The sequence below is a fragment of the Puma concolor genome, chromosome B3 (genome assembly GCF_028749965.1).
Source record: "Puma concolor isolate L17-30 chromosome B3, mPumCon1.1.hap2, whole genome shotgun sequence".
Classification (NCBI taxonomy): domain Eukaryota; kingdom Metazoa; phylum Chordata; class Mammalia; order Carnivora; family Felidae; genus Puma; species Puma concolor.
Window position 1 is genome coordinate 33,488,412 of NC_141672.1, and position 21,585 is coordinate 33,509,996.

At 39.0% G+C, this 21,585-nt stretch overlaps 1 protein-coding gene across 3 annotated transcripts in view; it reads right to left on the reverse strand.

Moving 5' to 3' along the window:
• EXD2 (exonuclease 3'-5' domain containing 2) overlaps positions 1 to 21,585 on the reverse strand; it is an 87,912-nt gene that overhangs the window by 17,961 nt on the left and 48,366 nt on the right. For all 3 annotated transcript variants that reach the window (XM_086709444.1, XM_025919678.2, XM_086709443.1), the window contains 3 exons: positions 20,520 to 20,899; positions 5,368 to 5,624; positions 743 to 869 (listed from right to left, as the gene is read on the reverse strand). In XM_086709444.1, the coding sequence (XP_086565570.1) occupies positions 743 to 869; positions 5,368 to 5,624; positions 20,520 to 20,852 (717 nt within the window). In that variant the 5' untranslated portion in view covers positions 20,853 to 20,899. The remainder of the gene's footprint in view (positions 1 to 742; positions 870 to 5,367; positions 5,625 to 20,519; positions 20,900 to 21,585) is intronic.

The following is a 21,585-nucleotide window of genomic DNA, read 5'->3' on the forward strand; positions in this document are numbered from 1 at the left end:
TGGGACAATGGAAAAGGGACTCAGTATTTGGGGACAGAGGAAACACATGAGTACCAAATCATGTCTTTCACAGTAAGAAGTCAAAGACAATATAAAAATAAGAAAGAATAATATATGTACATAATTTAAAAATATAATAGTAATTACCAGAAATAAATGAAATCAGTTGCCACTGAGGGGAGGAAGACGGGGAACTACTAATTCTTATATAATAAGTCTTATAACACTTTGTTTTTCTAATTATATTTGTATTCATCATTTTAAAAATTACATTTTCTAAAAGGCCTGCCATATAGTAAATGCTCAAAAAAATAAAACAGAATAGGCACTCTTATTCTGCTACTTAAGTACTATTTATATACTATAGAACAGTTACCTTCAATGAGTCTATTTTAAAGTGTTTCCACCCAATACTTATATTTGAAGATTACAATTTTAAAAACAACTATACGTCATAAGCAATGGCTCTTCCATTCTTCAACTACTCTGATAAGAAGTACCTGGTTGTCAGGGGACCTGGGTGGCTCAGTCACTTAAGCGTGCAGCTCTTGATCTTGGCTCAGGTCATGTTCTCACCATTCATGAGATCAAGCCCCACGTCAGGCTCTGTGCTGACAGCATGGAGCCTGCTTGGGATTCTCTCTCCCTCTCTCTGCCCCTCACCTGCTCATTCACTTGTGCTCTCTCTCTCAAAATAAATAAACTAAAAAACTTAAAACAAACAAACAAACAAAAGAAGTACCTGGTCCTCAGTAAGATTCTCGGCATCCCAGTTGCTGCAGCGAAGCAGGAGGGACTTGTCAAGTGGAAAGTTCAAAACTGTCTCGGCAAGTGATTTCAGGCTAAGCCCATTACAGAGCAAATTGTTTCTACAAGGAAATAAGTAAAGTCATGCATCAAAAACGGGCAAAAGAAGAACAGGCAAGTCAAAAAAGACATATAAATGGCCAAAAACAGACGGTAGATACTCAATCTTACTAGACATCAAACAAAATAAAAATTATATACAACTTGTTTATCATATTGCAAAGATTAAAAATCAATAAATATAACTACTATTGATGGAGTAGTCTGATCTAAAATTCATGAACTGTCCATTTTTACAATCTTTATGGAAAATAGTTTAGCAATAAATATCAAAGTTTTGACCATAAAAACCCTCTGATTCCAGAATTCCACTTCTAGGAATTTATCCTGAGAATAAATGTACATAAAATGATCTTCACTGCAGCACTATTTATAGTAGCAAATAATTGGAAAAAACCTAAATGCCCATCAACAAAAGATTAGTTAAATATCTATGGAATTAAATTCCATATAGCTATTTAAAAAAAGATTGTAGTGGGAGGCGCCTGGGTGGCTCAGTCGATTAAACGTCCAACTCTTGATTTCAGCTCAGGTCATGATCTCACTGTTTGGGAGTCTGAGCCCCACATTGGGCTCTGCACTGGCACTGCAGAGCCTGCTTGGGATTCTCTCTCTTTCTCTCTCTCTCTCTCTCTGCCCCTCCCCTGCTCATTTTCTCTCTCTCAAAATAAATAGACTTAAAAAAAAAAGGATGTGTATCTATTTTGATGTGAAAAGATGTCCATGACAGGGGCACCTGGGTGGCTTATTCGGTTGAGCCCTCATCAGGCTCACTGCTGTCAGCATGGAGCTTGCTTTGGATCCTCTGTTCCCTCTCTTTCTGTCTCTCCTCTGCTCATGCTCCCTCTCTCTCTCAAATATAAATAAACTAAATCGTTAAAAAAAAAAAAAAAAAAAAAAGAATGGGGCCCCTGGATGGCTCAGGAGGTTAAGCGTCCGACTTCAGCTCAGGTCATGATCTCACACTTCCTGAGTTTGAGCCCCACATTGGGCTCTATGCTGACAGCTCAGAGCCTGGAGCCTACTTTGGTTTCTGTGTCTCCCTCACTCCCTGCCCTTCCCCCACTCATGCTCTGTCTCTCTTTCTGTCTCTCAAAAATGAATAAACATTAAAAAAAAAAAAAGATGTCAATGACATATTAAGTAAAAAGAGACTGTGGGAGAAAATATGTTGTGGTTCATGTTAATATACATACCACATAACAGACGTGTGTGTGTGATTTTAGGTAAGACAGAGACAAGGCACAAAGGGGTAACTAGAAAGATATCAATCATATGTTAGTGATATTTTCTCTGGGTATGGGATTTATGGTGATTATATACCTTCTTTCTATTTTTCTGTATTTGAATTGGCTAGTGTTCACGTAATTACTTTTCAAAGTTGAAAAAATGATAATGCTATTTTCACTGAGCAGATGAAGGTACAAAAAAAACCAAATAACCTTTCAGTCCTTCAAACACTTTCTGATTAAAATAGCTGCAGGATGGTGGAAAAAATCAATTTGTTCAAGGATTGGAGATTCTAAACAAGAAATAAATGTGAAGTTAAGAACACACTGGTCTACACAAGCGGAGCTGACATCCTGGCTACCAAGTGAGAGACTAGAAGTTTTAGAGCAGGAAGCTTGGCGGTGGGGGTTCACGCTACGGTTACAGTTACGGTTACAACATGCAGGACTCCCTCAGGTACTGGAGGAAATGAAATCATTACGATGATGAAGAAAAGAAAGCCTTTCCCTACAAAAACAAGCAGTAATTGACAGATTTCATTACCCCCCAAAAGCAGAACTGATTAAAAAGCAAAAACAGGTCCAGACATACCGAGGGAAAATACATAATGTCTTCATTCAATTAGTGAAAATGAAGGATTTGGGGGTGACATGAACCTCTCTTTTGTTTTACTAGAAATTATAAAAGTAATGAATACTTATTATTAAAAGTTCAGAAAATAGAGAAGCCTAATGGGTGACAAGTGAAAGCCTACACCCCACACTTCCTCTCCTCAGGAATAATGGCCCTTCACAGTGTGCTGTGGCCCCTCCAGACTGTTTCTGTGCACAAATAGATAAACAGATGGTCAGGCGGAGGAGGAGATACAGTTTTTTGGTATTTGTTTTGGTTTTTGCTGTGAAACTTGCTCTATTAATGTATCAGAGACTTCCATCCACGATAATAAGTACAAATGTACTTATTTCATTCGTTTTGATAGCCGTGTAATTTTTCAAGCACGGATATTCCACAATTCTTGAGATCATTACCCTCACTGATGGACAGTACTTAATTTTTAAGCTACTTAATTCCACTTAGGTCATTAGTCTTTTTTAAATGTCCTGTTTGGAAAGGTTTCACATTTCTTGAAGATGAATTAGAAACAAGACGCTACCTTACCAATTCCAAATTTCACTACGAAAGATTCCCAAGTCTTTACATACAACACTTTATCTTTATAATAAATTATCTTTGGTTAACATAAAATACAAAATATAAAGAAGAGTGAAAAGAAGACAGCATTACCAAAAAAAAAAAAAAATGTGCTCCTCCCAAAGTCAACTGAAAATAACAACTACTTATGGCAAACATCAGGAGCAAACTAATAGTGCAAAGTAGAATCCTTGCACTATAATGTGAAATTTCCTAAACTATGATGTCAAAAACTTTTAATTTTACTACTAACATGTTTAATAATAAAATAATAATTTTTAAATTTTAATAAAATTCCATTAAAAACTGAAAGGCCTGATAAATACTTCATTCTTATCTCCATAGGAGTTCATGGTAATACTCAGTTTGAGCCAAGTTCGCATCTTGATGTGGCCATTCTGCACTGAGTCAAACAGAGAATTTGGTGCCCCTCTAATTTCTAAGTATCAGAGAAGACTGTAATCACACAGAAAAGATCTGGAAGGACAAGCCAATCGGATGATAGCACTGAAGATGGCAGCGATGATGATGGACAGTAATGGCTGAAATTTCCACAGCACTGTCTCTGTGTGAAACACTATTTCTAGATTCTTCACATAGTTTAACTCATGTAACCGTCACACCAATCCTGGGAGGAGGGAACATACGTAATCATTGCTGCAAAAGAGGGAAGTGAGGAACAGCAAGGCTCGATAACTTGCCCGAGGCCACACAGCTGCTAAGCGGCTAGCACACAGCCCGCTCCAGGGTCAACTCTTCGCTACTAGGGGCACCTGGGTGGTTCGGTTAAGTGTCAGACTTCCACTCAAGCCATGATCTCTTGGTTCGTGGGTTTGAGATCTGAGTCGGCCTCTGCATTGTCAGCATGGAGTCTGCTTCAGATCCTGACTCCCTCCCTCCCTCTCTCCCTCCCCCCTTCCCCTGCTTGTGTGCTCTTTCTCTCTCTCTCTCTCTCAAAAATAAACATTAACAAAAATTTTTTTAATACAAATTTATTTTTAAAAATTTATTTAAAAAACAACAACAACAAAAAAAAACTCTTAGCTACTATACCCACCGCGTCTCACAGCAGAGAGTAACAGTGGGCACCTCTGGGGAGGCAGTGCCCAGGGAGGAAGGCCAGGTGAATGGTGGCTTTTGCTGTTACACTCCAAATACTTCTACAGATTTACAATTTTTTACAGTAAATACTTTAATGTATTTCTTGAAAAAATCACAAGTCTTATTTACATAAGCCAAAATACTAAACTAAAATTTCATTTTACCCTGAAAAATTATGATAAAAAGAGATTTTAATCAGTCCTTCTCTTAGTTTATCAAATCCTCCAAACTTTAATGTCAGTGTCACCTGAGGCAAGGAGAGAGGCTGCTTCACTCCACATTACTGAAATGAGGACCTGTAATTATACATGAGGAGGTAATTCTGACTCCCTGAGAAAAAAGTTAGGATAGAATTTCTGTAAGAACAGAATTCCAAGGAAAAGGGAAATCTCTCCTCCTCCCAGTAAAGGATTAGGTCTACCAAATTTTTTGGCCTGAAGCAGGGTTTGCAAACTCAAATGCTTATTAGGATGAGTTGGGGTTACAAAGGGAGAGGTGGGACTCCTGCAAATTGAACAGAACATGCGCCTCTACAGAGGCCAACTGCTCCCCAGCAATTGTCACCATGTAGAACCATTTGACCTCCCATAGTCAAACCATCTGATTTTTCAAAAGCAGTCCAAAATACAGACTTTTACATTAAATCTTCTGGATTTACACAAAAAATCCCCAAATATATCATACGGGAAAAAAACAAAAACAAAACCTGCAGTCCTAATTTAGCTGGTGGGGCCATCAGTTTACAACCTGTAGCTTATGGTGGGCACCTCATCAATGTTTCATCTGAAAAAACCAACCGTGGATAACTGCAGTCTTCTCAGAAATTGGAATTCTTCCTCACAAATTTATATGCATCTCAGAAGCCTCTAGGCTTCTAAAAAATGTTAGATGCTTCATTCGCGTTTTCAGTAATCTACAAATCTTGCTAAAGTATTTGCCCCGCAGCTACAGGAATCGAAGCACTCATACAAACCATACCTCTGCCTCATGGCTAGGTACCGGAGGTCCAGGCACCCCTTAACAACGAGGCCATAGTCCTGCAGCAGCTTGCTGGCATCTTCTGAAGATCCTACTCCAACTTTTAAAATACTGCCATCTGCCAAAATATCCAATAATGTTTTTGGTAGTGTTTTTCCGCCACGGATCAACTTTGGCAAGCGAACTAAGACACAGAAGCCACTCGAGGAGGCCATTTGAAGGAGTGACAGGGGACTGGCTTTGCCTTCCAAATTCACCTGCAAGAGGAAAACAGGGCCACAGTTTATACCCTACCACAGCACCGAGTACAACATGAAACTGGCAAGAAAAAGTCTAAGAAGTAATTCCTTAACTTCCCAAGGGAAGTGGCTGGCCAAATTTTGGTTCAAATCGAAGGATGAGCCGATGCCAGCAAGCACAATGGACTTTGTGAAGCAGCAGCCTAAACAAAGGTTACTGAGGGCCCCAAACGTGAGCCTGAAATGTGAGCAGTCCATAAATGGTGACACAGAGGAGTGGGGGCTGAGTCACGTGAAACATACTGGTTTTAAAAGTCTAAGTGAAAAAAGTCTAAGAGGTAGAGCGCCAAATGATAAACACCCTTTTCGTTACCCAGACTCTCCAACACGCATGCTAGCAACTCTACTCATTTACCTTATCGTTACTGCCTCAAGATCCAATTTTTGAAAAGAGGTAGGAAATACAGTACCAGAAGTAAGCGGTACTGCCAATATAATAAATCCTGGTAGCCCAAGGTGCTTTCTCAGCATTTTATGATCACAAATGGTGTTCACTAAGAAAAAAAAAAAATGTATACTGAGCCTGAGCTAGGATCCTTATATCTTAAGAGATGGAAATAACTTTTTATATTAACTGATCTAGTTTTAATCTTTTTGAGGTAACAGATAGTTACTTCAAAGTTGGAGAAAAGAGCTGACAGCTAAGAAGTCATTCCTAGAAAAACTTACATGCAAAATTCACATTAATGAAAAGTCCTCTAAAGCTATCCACTGAACCCAGGTTAAACATCCAATAAATTCCAATCCTTCTCATTTTTCAGGACAGGAAATTTAGGACCTACAGGTGAAGCAGTTTGCCTGAACGAGGAGGGATAATGACAAAGTTAGGACTAGAACCCAAATTCCCAAATCTGGAAGAGCAGTTCTCAACCAAGATTCATTTGCACCCCCCTCCCACATCCCAGGGGCATCTGACAATGTCTGGAGAAATTTTGGGTTGTCACAACTTGGAGAGCCAGTGCACAAGTATCTAACAGGTAGAGGCCAGAATGCTACCAAATATCCTACAAGGTACCAGATAGCCTCTCACGACAACCAATCATCCGCCCAAAATATTCACAGCAGGGAACACTGCTCTGGGCAATGCAGTTCTCTCACTGCTATGTATCAGAGGGCTAGGCATTGTACTAGGGGCCACCGTGGATATGAAGTTATGTAACAGATGGAACCTGCCTTAGGGATTAGAGCCTTATTAGTAGGGTACAATCCACACAAATTGCATGGTAAATACCAAAGGAGTGACTCAAAGTGTTACAAGTAACCAGAGGTAGGATATTTCAGAGTTGAGGTTACCAAAACCACAGAAAGGAAATAGTTAAGATCACAGACGTTCTGTTAAAAACAAAATCCAGAGAGCCCTTGTCTTTGACTTCTACTTCACTAAGTAAAATCATGGCCCAACTCACAAAATCTTAGGATCTCCTTCCTCAGGCAGTGCTTTATCAATGAGGGTTATTTCCATATCCTCAAACAAAGCATGCCAGTTTGATTTCTAAGGTGTCTATTTCTTAGGGCTTAGCCAAGGTCAAAAAAGACCTACAAGAAACTTGACTACTGGTTCCTGTTCTATAACAATTCATCTAGATGTGGCTTTTTATCAGTGAAGAATTCCCTTCCTCCATATACCAGCTCTCCAAGAAAAAGCTATACATCTCTTCTTCTAATATTTAGCACTGTTAATGTGACATAATACTCACTGCAAATTCCTAAGGCTGGATCTCTGTACATCTTTTGAGTAGTGTTCCATTGTCTAAAATACTTTAAATAAATAAATACTTTAAATAAATAAATAAATAAATAAATAAATAAATAAATAAATAAATAAGTCTTTTTAATACTGTTTTGGGATTGTGCTTAAGATCCAATGGATCACATACAGTTTTTCCACTAGGAATTCAAATGTTTATGATTCAAATAGGTACCCAATTTATGTGGAATGTGTCATTGGAAGAATAATGCTTTTAGCAGAGTCAATTTGGCTTAAAGAATAAGACATCTAGGGGTGCCTGGGTGGCTTGGTCGGTTAAGCATCCGACTTCGGCTCAGGTCATGATCTCGCAGTCCGTGAGTTCGAGCCCCGCATCGGGCTCTGTGCTGACAGCTCAGAGCCTGGAGCCTGTTTCAGATTCTGTGTCTCCCTCTCTCTGTGACCCTCCCCCGTTCATGCTCTGTCTCTCTCTGTCTCAAAAATAAATAAACGTTTAAAAAAAATGTATTAAAAAAAAAGAAAAAAAGAATAAGACATCTAATCTAGTCTTTATTTCTCATATTCCCCCCCTTTGCTTCCTAGTATCTTTTTGCCTTGACATCACTGACTACTTATGGAAAACAATGGAATCCTTGGCTTACCAACATTATATTTAATAAAACAACAAAAAAAGACACATTTAAATTTCATTAGCATTATTTAATCCAGTGTTCTTTAGTCAACTCATAAAAATGTCTGTGACATAAATAACATATATATACATATGCATTTATACATTATAAACATGTAGTACTATACTAATATGTCACAGATAATATTAAACATACACAAAAGTAAAAACTTTTAATGAATGATGCCATGAAGCATCAAAGTTTGGACAAAATTTTTGTATGGAAACTTTTTCTCTATTCCAGTGATTCACTTAGAGAGCACTGGTTTAAAGAGTCTCTTTCCTGAGGGCCAGTGGATAATCTATTTGGGCTTCAGGATTCTTAAAAGTCCAGAGCTGTACAACTTTCTGGAAAAGCCCACAATTCTTCAAATGACCCCATGGTGGCAGCAGAGAGTAAAGAATGATCTGAGGCCATCTTCTGGGCTTGAACAGATTAATAAGCATTCTTAGTCTGTGGAGTTTATGTTTCAGTTAAATTTAGACCATGGCTTTGAGACATGAATGAGCTTATCCTGTTTAAGTGACACAATAAAGGCTTAATGAGGCTAGAAAGTAACAATAGGAGGATAAAAAAAAAAATAGGGTGGGAAGAGAATAGGAGACAAATCAGAGATGCTGAGAGAGGCCAAAGCATGTAAGTCCCTAAGTAAACGTAAGTAATTAAGATATCTCGGTTTTACTGAAAGCAATGAAATGGTTTTAACCAGAGGACTGACATGATCTGATTTTCATTTTTAAAAGTTCACTTTGGTTACCATACGGGGTGCGGGGACCGTAGATGCACAAGAGTCCAAGCTGGGAGGCAACTCAGGAGGGTACCACAAAGGTCTACAGAAGAGACCCTTGAAGCTTAGGCTAGGGAGGAAGCAGAGGAGAGGCAGAGAAGTACATGGATGCAACATCTATTCTGGAGACAGCACTAGGAAGTATTACCAGAAAAGGGTTAATAGTAAGGAAAAGGATGTAGACCTCCAGCAGGCTTGAAGCCTGGGCCTGTAGAACAATGCTCTTTGGAAAACGACCTTCACCTCATTCAATCTTTAGTGCACCGATTATTTGCATCCATCGAGCGAGGACATCTGTAGCTAGAGACTCTAGAAAACATCAGGCAGGAGCCAGGGGCCAGAAAGATATTTAACATGTCCATCCCCACCTTCCCAAGAGAAAGGCATCTTTTGGCTTCTCAAACATGGCAGAAACCTCATTTTGTACATGTGATTTACATATAATTATACATTACCATGAGTAATTCAGGGGGATCTGGAAACCCATACCTCTATCTGGTAGAATGCTATGTTATTTCCACAACCATTTCTATGAATTTCTACATATGTTACCACTGAAGAAACTCAGCATACCATAATTGCCTGTTTGTGTCTGATTTTCAATCTTATCACTTCTGTTGGTCAGCCCTTAGTGGGGAGAATGTCTCCCTGACTTTCATCTTAAAGGTAGAGAAGACTAAGGATAATACTGGTTTGGGAAGAAAACTCAAAGGTTCTGTTGGGAACATGGTAAGTTTGAGATGACTATTAGCCTTTGAAGGGAAGACGCCAAGTAGACAGGTGGACATAAAAGGCTAGAGTTCTAATTTTAAGAGTCATCAGCATGTCAATGGTATTTAAAGCTATAAGGCAGATGAGATCACTTAAGAAAAGAATGTTGATTAGAAGACATAAATTTGTGGTCCATGGACACATCTGTTGATCCCCAGACATGTCTAATATTACCATTATTTTGGTTTCCACATATTTAAAAACTTGTACCAAATTTTAAAAATTACTAAAATTCACACTATTAAAAAGTCTATTTTAAAAAAATCTCTTTAGGGGCGCCTGGCTAGTTCGGTGGGTTAAGCGTCTGACTTCAGCTCAGGTCATGATCTCATGGTTCATGGGTTCAAGCCCCAGGTTGGGCTCTGTGCTGACAGCTCAGAGCCTGGATGGAACCTGCTTCGGATTCTGTGTCTCCCTTTTTCTCTGCCCCTCCCCTGCTTGCACTCTCTCTCTCAAAAATAAATATACATTTGGCACAAAAACAGACACTCAGATCAATGAAACAGAATAGAGAATCCAGAAATGGACCCACAAGCATATGGCCAACTCATCTTTGACAAAGCAGGAAAGAATATCCAATGGAATAAAGACAGTCTCTTCAGCAAGTGGTGCTGGGAGAACTGGACGGCAACATGCAGAAAAATGAACCTGCACCACTTTCTTACACCATACACAAAAATAAACTCAAAATGGATCAAAGACCTAAACGTAAGACAGGAAGCCATCAAAATCCTCGAGGAGAAAGCAGGCAAAAACCTCTTTGACCTCAGCCGCAGCAACTTCTTACTCAACATGTCTCTGGAGGCAAGGGAAACAAAAGCAAAAATGAACTATTGGGATCTCATCAAAATAAAAAGCTTCTGCACAGCGAGGGAAACAATCAGCAAAACTAAAAGGCAACCGATGGAATGGGAGAAGATATCTGCAAACGACATATCAGATAAAGGGGTAGTATCCAACATCTATAAAGAACTTACCAAAATCAACACCCAAAAAACAAATAATCCAGTGAAGAAATGGGCAAAAGACATGAATAGGCACTTCTCCAAAGACATCCAGATGGCCAGCCAACATATGAAAAAATGCTCAACATCACTCATCATCAGGGAACTACAAATCAAAACCACAATGAGATACCACCTCACACCTGTCAGAATGACTAACATTAACAACTCAGGCAACAACAGATGTTGGCAAGGATGCAGAGAAAGAGAATCTCTTTTGCACTGCTGGTGGGAATGCAAGCTGGTACAGCCACTCTGGAAAACAGTATGGAGGTTCCTCAAAAAATTAAAAATAGAATTACCCCACGACCCAGGAACTGCACTACTAGGTATTTATCCAAAGGATATAGGTGTGCTGTTTCGAAGGAGCGCATACACCCCCATGTTTATAGCAGCACTATCAACAATAGCCAAAGCATGGAAAGAGCCCAAATGTCCATCGATGGATGAATGGATAAAGAAGATGTGGTACATATATATAAGGGAGTATTACTCGGCAATCAAAAAGAATGAAATCTTGCCACTTGCAACTACGTGGATGAACTAGAGGGTATTATGCTAAGCGAAATTAATCAGAGAAAGACAAATATTATATGACTTCACTCATATGAGGACTTTAAGACACAGAACAGATGAACATAAGAGAAGGGAAGCAAAAATAATATAAAAACAGGGAGGGGGACAAAATATAAGAGACTCTTAAATACGGAGAACAGAGGTTTACTGGAGGGGTTGTGGGACGGGGGATGCGCTAAATGGGTAAGGGGAATCAAGGAATCTACCCCTGAAATCACTGTTGCACTATATGCTAACTAACTTGGATGTAAATTTTTAAAAATAATAATAAATGAAAATAAATAAAATTTAAAAAAAAAGAAGGAAAAGAGGAAAGAATCATACTGATAGGAGACAGAAAAGTATGAAGACACGAAAGCCAAGAAGAATGTCTTATGCAGGAACTGTGCAGGTGCTTTTGACAGCTAGAATAACACTGGATTATTAAATAAGTGTCCACTGGATTCGAAAACAAGAAAGCCATCAACTTGATCAGTTTCAGTGGAGTAGTATAGTAGCAAGTCAGATTAAAGTAGTTTGAGGAATAAATGGAGCAAATTATACCCAAGCGAGTAGAAGAAAAAAATGAGAGAAAGAGCAGAAATCAATGAAATAAAACACAAACATACAATAAAGAAGATCAGGGGCGCCTGGGTGGCGCAGTCGGTTAAGCGTCCGACTTCAGCCAGGTCACGATCTCGCGGTCCGTGGGTTCGAGCCCCGCGTCAGGCTCTGGGCTGATGGCTCAGAGCCTGGAGCCTGTTTCCGATTCTGTGTCTCCCTCTCTCTCTGCCCCTCCCCCGTTCATGCTCTGTCTCTCTCTGTCCCAAAAATAAATAAACGTTGAAAAAATAAATAAATAAATAAAAAAAGAAGATCAACAAAGTGAGAAGTTGATTCTTTGAAAAGACTAATAAAATTGATAAGCTCATAGAAGAAGAAATCAAGAAAAAAGAAAGAAGCAAAATTAATGATGTCAAGAAGGAAAAAGGAGCCAACTCTACATATCCTTCTGATTGGGGAAAAAAACCTGAAGATATTATAAACATGTTTATGCTCATAATTTTAAAGTTTGAAAGAAGATTCTGATGAAAAATATAATTTATCAAAACAGACATGAATATGGGGCACGTGGCTGGCTCAGTTGGAAAAGTATGCCACTCTGGATCTCGGGGTTGCAAGTTCAAGTCCCGTGTTGGATGTGGAGACTACTTACTTAATAAATAAATAAACATTTTTTTTTTTAAAAAGACACGAAGAAATAGAAAATCTGAAGAGCCCCAAAACTATTAAAAAATGATATCCCTAATTCAAACACTTCCCTTAAAAAAAAAATAACTGCAGATGGCTTCACCAGTAGATCCTAATCAAATATTTAAGGAAAAAAGAATGACAATCTTTTTTTTTTTTTTTTTTGAAAGAAAGAGAGAGAGCATGCATGCAAGCAGGGGATGGGGAGAAGCAGAGAGAATTTTTATTTATTTATTTATTTTAATTTAAAAAAAATTTTTTTTAATGTTTATTTATTTTTGAGACAGAGAGAGACAGAGCATGAATGGGGGGAGGGTCAGAGAGAGAGGGAGACACAGAATCGGAAGCAGGCTCCAGGCTCTGAGCTGTCAGCACAGAGCCCGATGCGGGGCTCGAACTCGTGAACCACGAGATCATGACCTGAGCCGAAGTCGGACACTTTAACTGACTGAGCCACTCAGGCGCCCCGCAGAGACAATTTTTAGCAGGTTCCATGCTCATCATGGAACCCAACAAAGGGCTTGATCTCACCACTGTGAGATCACAACCTGAGCTGAAATCAAGTCAGACGCTTAACTGACTGAGCCACTCAGGTGCCCAAAAAAGAATGAAATCGTATAGAAACTCTTCCAGAGAACACAACATTAACTTGTTGTGTGAGGCCAATATAACTTTTACTCACAATCAGACAGGGTCATTTCTAGAAAAGAAAATTATAATCCAATATCACTCTCATGAACATAGTTTTAAAAAAATCCTCTAAAATGCATTAGCAAAATGAATTCAGCAATGTATAAAAAGAATAAAGACATCAGGACCAACTTGGATTTACTCCAGAAATTAAAACGCCAATGTCTTTCACCACAAAAACAGAATAAAGGAGAAAAACTACATAGTCATCTCAAGAAATACAGAAAAGTACTTGATAAAATTCAACAACTGTTCATAATGAAAAAAAAAAAAAAACAACTCTTAACAAACCAAGAATAGAATTCAATGTATTTAATCTGGTAAAGGGATCTACAAACAAACATCGGCATTGCCGAACATGGCACATATCGTATTCAACATGAAAATGTTGAAAGCTGTCATTTTTAAAAATTTATTTATTTAGTCTTTTAATTTTTTTTAATGTTTACTTATTTTTGAAAGAGAAAGAGCAAGCGTGGGGGACCGCCAGAGAGAGAGGGGGACAAAGGATTCGAAGCAGGTTCTGTGCAGACAACAGGGAGCCTGATGCAGGGCTCGAACTCACAAACCGTGAGATCATGACCTGGGCTGAAGTCGGATGCTTAACGGACTGAGCCACCTAGGCACCTCTGAAAGCTGTCATTTTGGGATAGGGAATGAGTCAGGGATGCCTACTGTCACCACTTCTACTGGGCACTTACACTGTAATCCTAGTCAGTACAGTAAGGTAAGAAAAGAAACAAAAGATGTACGGACTGGAAAGAAAGAAAATGGTCACTTCTCAAATGATATAAGAGTGTATACAAAAATCCAAAAGAATCTACAAGTAATTTGAATTAATGAGTTTAGTAAGGGTCCTTAATAGAAGAGATATATAAAAATCAACTGCATTTCCATATACCAGAAACACAAAAAAATTTTAAAGATTTCATTTATAAAGAATTTTTAAAATCACAGAAAACTACCGATTTTTAAAAGAAATTAGAGATCTAAATAAATATTCCTAGGTTATAAAACTCAATATTCTAAGCAGTTAATTCCTCACAGATTGATCTACTGATGCCAATACAATCTCAATCAAAATATCAAGAATTTTTTTTGTAGAACCTGAAAAGCAGGTTTTAAAAAGTATAAGGAAATGCAAAGGACTAAGATGAAGATATTCTGGAAAAAGAACAAGATAGCAAGTATCACTGTCCTAGGTATCAGGAGTCATGATAAAACAACAGGAACTAAGGGGCGCCTGGGTGGCGCAGTCGGTTAAGCGTCCGACTTCAGCCAGGTCACGATCTCACGGTCCGGGAGTTCGAGCCCCGCGTCAGGCTCTGGGCTGATGGCTCAGAGCCTGGAGCCTGTTTCCGATTCTGTGTCTCCCTCTCTCTCTGCCCCTCCTCCGTTCATGCTCTGTCTCTCTCTGTCCCCAAAATAAATAAACGTTGAAAAAAAAATTAAAAAAAAAAAAAAAAAAAAACAACAGGAACTAAGATAGTCTGTGATCACTGGTGCAAGAATAGCAAAACAGACTATTAGAGAGCCCATAAACAGATCTATTCATACAGATAATATGTTCTGAGGTAAAGAGGCATTGCTGAGCAGTGAGGAAAGGTTTATCTTTTCAATTCATGGTACTAGGTAGGACAAGTGGATATCCATATGAGGGAAAAATAAAACTTGACCCTACCTCGCAGCCCCACCCCCACACACAATGAATTTCAGGTGAATCATAAATCTAAATGTGCGAGATTAATGCCATAAAACTCCAAGAAAATAATACAGGAAATATCTTTATGCATAGGAATAGGATAAGACTTCTTAAATTGTACCATACAGATCTTCTGATCATCAAAAGATAATATTAAAAAGAATGTAAAGGCGGGGTGCTTGGCTGGCTCGGTTGGTAGAGCATGCAACTCTTGATCATGGGGTGATGAGTTCGAGCCCCATGCTGGGTGTAGAGATTACTTAAAAATACATTCTTAAGGGGTGCCTAGGTGGCTCAGTTGGTTGAGCTCCCGGCTTCGGCTCAGGTCACGATCTCACGGTTTGTGAGTTCGAGCCCCGCAGTAGGCTTCCTAAAGTCAGCGCAGAGTCCACTTCAGATCCTCTGTCCCCCTCTCTCTCTACCCCTCTCCCGCTCACAGTCTCTCTCAAAAATAAAAATTAAAAAAAAATTTTTTTTTTAAATACAATCTTAAGGGGCACCTGGGTGGCTCAGTCGGTTAAGCGGCCGACTTCGGCTCAGGTCATGATCTCACGGTCCGTGAGTTTGAGCCCCGCGTCGGGCTCTGTGCTGACAGCTCAGAGCCTGGAGCCTGTTTCAGATTCCATGTCTCCCTTTCTCTGACCCTCCCCTGTTCATGCTCTGTCTCTCCCTGTATCAAAAATAAATAAAATGTTTAAAAAAAAATACAATCTTAAAAAAATAATAATGTAAAGGCAATTTACAGAATGGGAGAAAACATTTGAGGTATACATTTAACTCACAAAGGATTCATACATTCATACCCAGAATGTAAAAAGAACTCCTATAATAGATCAGTAAGAAAAAGACAAATGAAAGAAAAAGGGCAAGAGACTTGCCACTTAGAGATATCTAAATGATCAATAAAATGTAAAAAGATGCTCAACCAAAAAATAAAATAAATAAATTAAAACTTTATAGTACAGCAAAGGCAATTATCAACAAAACTAAACGGCAACCTACTGAATGGGAAAAGATATTTGCAAATGACATATCTGATAAAGGGTTAGATTCCAAAATATATCAAGAACTTACAAACTCAGCACCCAAAACACAAATAATCCAATTTAAAAATGGGCAGAAGATACGAATAGACATTTTTTACACATAGTCAACAGACACATGAAAAGATGATCAATGTCACTCATCATTAGGGGAATGCAAACCAAAACTACAATGAGATACCATCTCACACCCATCAGAATGCTAAAATCAACAACACAAGAGACAACAGGCACGGTGGCTTGTGGAGAAAGGGGATGTGGAGAAAGGGGAACCCTCTTGCACTGTGGATGGGAATGCAAACCAATGCAGCCACTCTGGAAAACAGTATGGAGGTCCTCAAAAAAGTTAAAAATAGAACTACCCTATAATCCAGCAACTGCAGTACCCAAAGAATACAAAAATACTAATTCAAAGGGATATATGCACCCCAATGTTTATAGCAGCATTATCTACAATAACCAAATTATGAAATCAGCCCAAGTGCCCATCAACTGATGAATGGAAAAAGGAGATGTGGGGGTGCCTGGGTGGCACAGTCAGGTAAGTGTCAGACTCTTGATTTTGGCTCAGGTCATGATCTTACAGTTCGTGGGATGGAGCCCCATGTCAGGCTCTGGGCTAACAGCACAGAGCCTGCTTGCCATCTCTCTCTCCCTCTCTCTCTGCTCCTCCCTGACTTGTGCATGCATGCCCTCTCTCTAAAAATAAAGAGGCATTAAAAAATGGCTTAGTAAAAAAGTAAATAATCTGACAGTCCCAAATAAATAAAAATAAAAATCTGGCAGTACCAAAAAATAAACAAAAATTAAAAATAAAAATCTAACAGTACCAACTGTTGACGAGATACAGACAAAGACAGCCTTGGTGGGAGGTTAAATCAGTATAACCACTTCTGAAAACAGCCGAACAATGGCTACACTCATACAATACTGACCGGAGGGTATATTAGTTAAAACCTCCTTGGCAAACAGTTTGGTATTATCCATGTAAGTTAAACATACACACAATTCTATGATGTAGGACTCCACTCCTAAATACATACGCCCAATAATATTGTGTCCATAAATTTATTGCAACATCATTTGTAAGAGCTCCAAACCACAAACTCAAATGCCCATCAATATTAGAATGGATGAAGTGAATCATGATATATTTATACAAGGGATTACTATATGGCAAAGAATCACAGTCACATGCACCATAGATAAATCTCACAATGTTGAGCAAAAGAAGTCAGACACAAAAGAATACATACTCTACAATTTCACATATATTAAATTTAAAAAGCAGGCAAATCTAAATTACAGTGCTTAGGGATGCATGCATAAGTGGTAAAAGTATAAAGAAAAACAAGAATGTAAATACTATAAAATCAGGATAATGATAACTGTTGGGGGACAATGATTATAAGCAGAGCTTCTGGGGTACTAGCAATCTTCTATTTCCTGACCTAGCTTCTAGTTACACAGCTGTTCTCTTTAGATAAATCATTTAGCTATTTTCGGTTCAGGCACTTTTCTTGATGTGTTTTATTTCACAATAAAAAGGTTAAAAAAAAAAGACTTCAGGGGCAAGTAAAACAGATTAGACAAAACTAAATAAAGAAAAAGGGGACTGTAAAAGGGACCTAAAGAAACCGTGCAACGGGGCGCCTGGGTGGCTCGGTCGGTTAAGCGTCCGACTTCAGCTCAGGTCATGATCTCACGGTCCGTGAGTTCGAGCCCCGCGTCGGGCTCTGTGCTGACAGCTCAGAGCCTGGAGCCTGTTTCAGATTCTGTGTCTCCCTCTCTCTCTGCCCCTCCCCTGTTCATGCTCTGTCTCTCTCTGTCTCAAAAATAAATAAACGTTAAAAAAAATTAAAAAAAAAAAAAAAAGAAAGAAACCATGCAAAATGAATCCATAGAGACTACAATATGTTAAATATAAAAGAGATTACCAGATATGTAGGGTAACATAAAAAGTTGAGAATAGAGCTGATCAAATTACAGCAAGAAAAAAAGAAGAGGAGGGAGAAGATGAGAAAGAAAAGGGGGGGGGTGGTGGTGGTGGAGAGAAGAACAAACAGGGTAAAGACAATCTGCAAAGAGAATTCAAAAATTGATAAAAGAGGGGCGCCTGGGTGGCTCAGGCGGTTGAGTGTCCAACTCTCAATTTCAGAGGTGAATCTCACCGTTCGTGGGTTCGAACCTCGTGTCGGGCTACACACTGATGGCATGGAGCCTGCTTGGGATCCTCTCTCCCTCTCCTGCCCCTCCCCCACTCACACACATATTTCTGTCTTTCTCAAAAATAAATAAATAAGCTTTAAAAAAAAGAAAGAAAATGCAATGACTTCTTTAAAAAATACTACTAATAAAATAAAAATTGATAGAAGATGTCAATCCTCATTTCTACCTATCTCTCAGAATCCCATGTTGGTAATACAGAAAGAACACTTAGCCTCATCATACTGAATCTTCAGGACCACAAACTCAAAGTATAGATCTTAAAAGGAGCTACAGAAAGTTAGATTACCTACAAAGAATCAACACTTAGTCTGATAGTCATTTTAAACAGCAACAACAGAAGCCAGAAGACAATGGAATACTGTCTTGAAAATGATGATAAATTGCCATGCTAGAATTTTGTATCCAGTAAAATACCTTTCTTTCAAGCTTAAGAGCAAACTAAAGACACTTTCAAAACAAGAACAATGACAACTAGTTTAATGAGCTTTGAAGACATAAACTTCTAAGAATGACCTTAAAGAAAATGATCCTAAGGAAAAAATGAGCAAAGAAAAAGGTAAACATTTTGGTAAATCCAAACAAATACTCACTGTATTAGACAAGAACAAAAATGTCAACTATACAAGCACACACAAGTGAATAAAAGAGAAAGGGAGGGGCACCTGAGTGGCTCAGTCGGTTAAGCATCCAACTTTGGCTCACATCATGATCTCACAGCTGGTGAGTTTGAGTCCCGCATCGGGCTCTGTGCTGATGGCTCAGAGCCTGGAGCCTCCTTCAGATTCTGCGTCTCCCTCTCTCTCTGCCCCTCCCCCACTCATACTCTGTTTCCCTCTCTGTCAAAAATAAAGAAACATTTAAAACAAAAATTTTTTTAAAAAGAGAAAGGGAAATGGAAGAATGGCGACACCAAGGAAGAATAATTTTCTTCATAAAGCTTTTCTGTGGCAGCAAACAGGGAAATGCAATCACACCTGAAGATGTGGCATCCAGCATGAATTCAATACTTATCCAAAGCCAAAATGAAGTGGGTTTTGGGTTATTTGCCACTTTAACTTATCCACATCTCTGCTACAGTAATTAAACATTATTAAATCAACCGCTGTTACTAACCACTCACTTCAGACTACCCTGCGGCTGCAGTTATACTTCATTTAGTTAGAAAATCAAGGCGCTTGGCAAAAGTGAATGTTCCTAATCTACTACAGCTCACTGTTTAGTGATGTTTTCTTCTATTATTGTTGGACTATTTCTAAAATGATAGAATTTCGTATACAGAATCGACCAGAAGTGTCCAATGCTGTCCTGATGACCCATGCTCACTGGCAGAAACAACTATTGTTGCTGATACGATGAAATCCCTCGAGCGGGTGTAAGGTCTTGGGTGACTACTAAACCCTTCTGGACGCTGTCAAGTGTTCTCGTTCGTGGTCATCCCTGGCATCTGGTTGACCTCTTACCAAATCTGGGACCCGATTTGGTGGCAGCTATTCTGCTTAGGGCCTCTTCTGATTACACTTCCTGGCCGTAGGCCATATTCTACATATCCAAAAGACATATATCGGATAAGACATACATCAACAAGGAATGATAACTATGATTTATTTATAGTTATGTAATATCTTCTGTTTCAAGGAGATTAAAGTTCACTCCGTGAATCAGAATGACAGAGGAACAGATGCACCCTGTGATCCTCATCACAACTATGTAACGACTCTCCCCAAAGAAGACCTATTAGAAAAACGAACCAGATGGTTAGGAAAGCCCTGGGCTCAAACGGCGATTACCTTTTTATGCCTCCCATCTCCTATCTGTAAAGTGAAGGTAACAATAGAATCTTCCCACACGGGATTTACTGTGGAAATTAAATGAGATGCTGCAAACAAACAGCAAAGTACCTGGCTGACAGCAAACAGTATTTCAGATTTTAATGTTATCTCTTTAAATGCTACTTTGTGTAATAATTCCCATTTAAATAGACTTCCTTAACTAACTTCTCCATGGCATCCTTATGAAAATACTATTTAAAATATTAATAGTAGCTAATATTTAATGAGTACTTACTATATGTGAAAATCATGCTGAACCCTTTATAGGGCTTATCTATTTGACTCCTTTGAAAAGCCCTGGGAGGGAGCTACCATTACAGCCCTATGACAAACAAGTTCATGAGCCTCTGAGAAGGTAAGTAGCTTGTCTGAGTTCACAGAATAAGCGGTCAAAATGGGACTCGGACAGATCTGTCTCACTCCAGAACCCATGATTTTAAGCACTCTCCTCTCCTGACGAGAGAAGCAGCTTCTCCGTCTGCTAAATTCTATTTATGAGCTAGTTGAGAACAAGCTAATTCTCCTTTAGTCTTATCCTCTACTTGACTATTCAAGGTCCCTAGTTAGAAAAGCAGAAAAGATTTACATGGTTTATTTTTGCTTTTTAACTTACCCACTCACAGTCAATTCCAAGTACTGGGAGATCTTCTAACTCACTCCTAAGCAATGGCTCGATGTGGTCCCACTCTGCCTCGTGAGACACAGTCACCACCTTTGCTTCGAGAATCTTCTCCTCCCATGAGGCTCTGGGGGCACCGCAGTGCAGCTGGTCGTCTGCTGGAGGGGGCTGCTCCCTCCTGCCCGGGGCTTGCTGCTGCCTCCGCCGTTGCCAGGGGTCAAGGCTCGCTTTGCTCCTCCGGCACCGGATGCCCTTCCACAGGACAAACCCCCCCACAGCCACACCGACAAGGGTGGTTACTGTCAAAGCCGTTAAGTATTTAGACATCTTCAACTTTTTTGCGGCTTAGGAAAGCATATCAGTAATCCCACAATCTGCAAAACAAATGGCAACAATATATTTATATACAGAATTTAAACCTATATGGAAACATGTTTTCCCCTAAAAAGAGCTCCACTTATAATCCATGTGTCCACAAACTAAACAACAACAACAAAAAAAAAAAGAAAGAAAGAAAGAAAAAGCTACAAATTTCCACATGGAAAAAGTGATATTTTACTTTTTCACTTTTGTACTTTCTCGGTCTTCATTCTCAGCCAAGAAAATGCCCCTGCATTCTACCAGCTGCCCAGTGCTCCCTTAATCAGGCATTAACAGGGTGTCTGAACATATATATACGTGTATGGAATTTGAAAAATTAAAATTAATTATAATCCTCCTACCCTTAGGAAACCAGTTATCAGTGTGATGTTCAATTATTTCACACAATTAAATAAACAATAAGAATGGCAGATCATTTCAGTCAGGGAAACTCCACATAACAGTCTCTCTTCCATTTCTCCTATAGCACACGGTTTTCTCCATCTACCTTTTGTGTTCCTATTTTTGACAGAGAAATGGACATACAGCGCTGTTTCTGTACTACTTACATAACGACAGTAAATGTGTAACAATAAATGGTAAGTGGCTGTTAGCCTCAGTCACACAGGGCGATCATGAGGCAGACACCGTTCGGCACAAAGTAATTGATCCCATTTGGGAAGCAGGCCCAGTGTAGTCA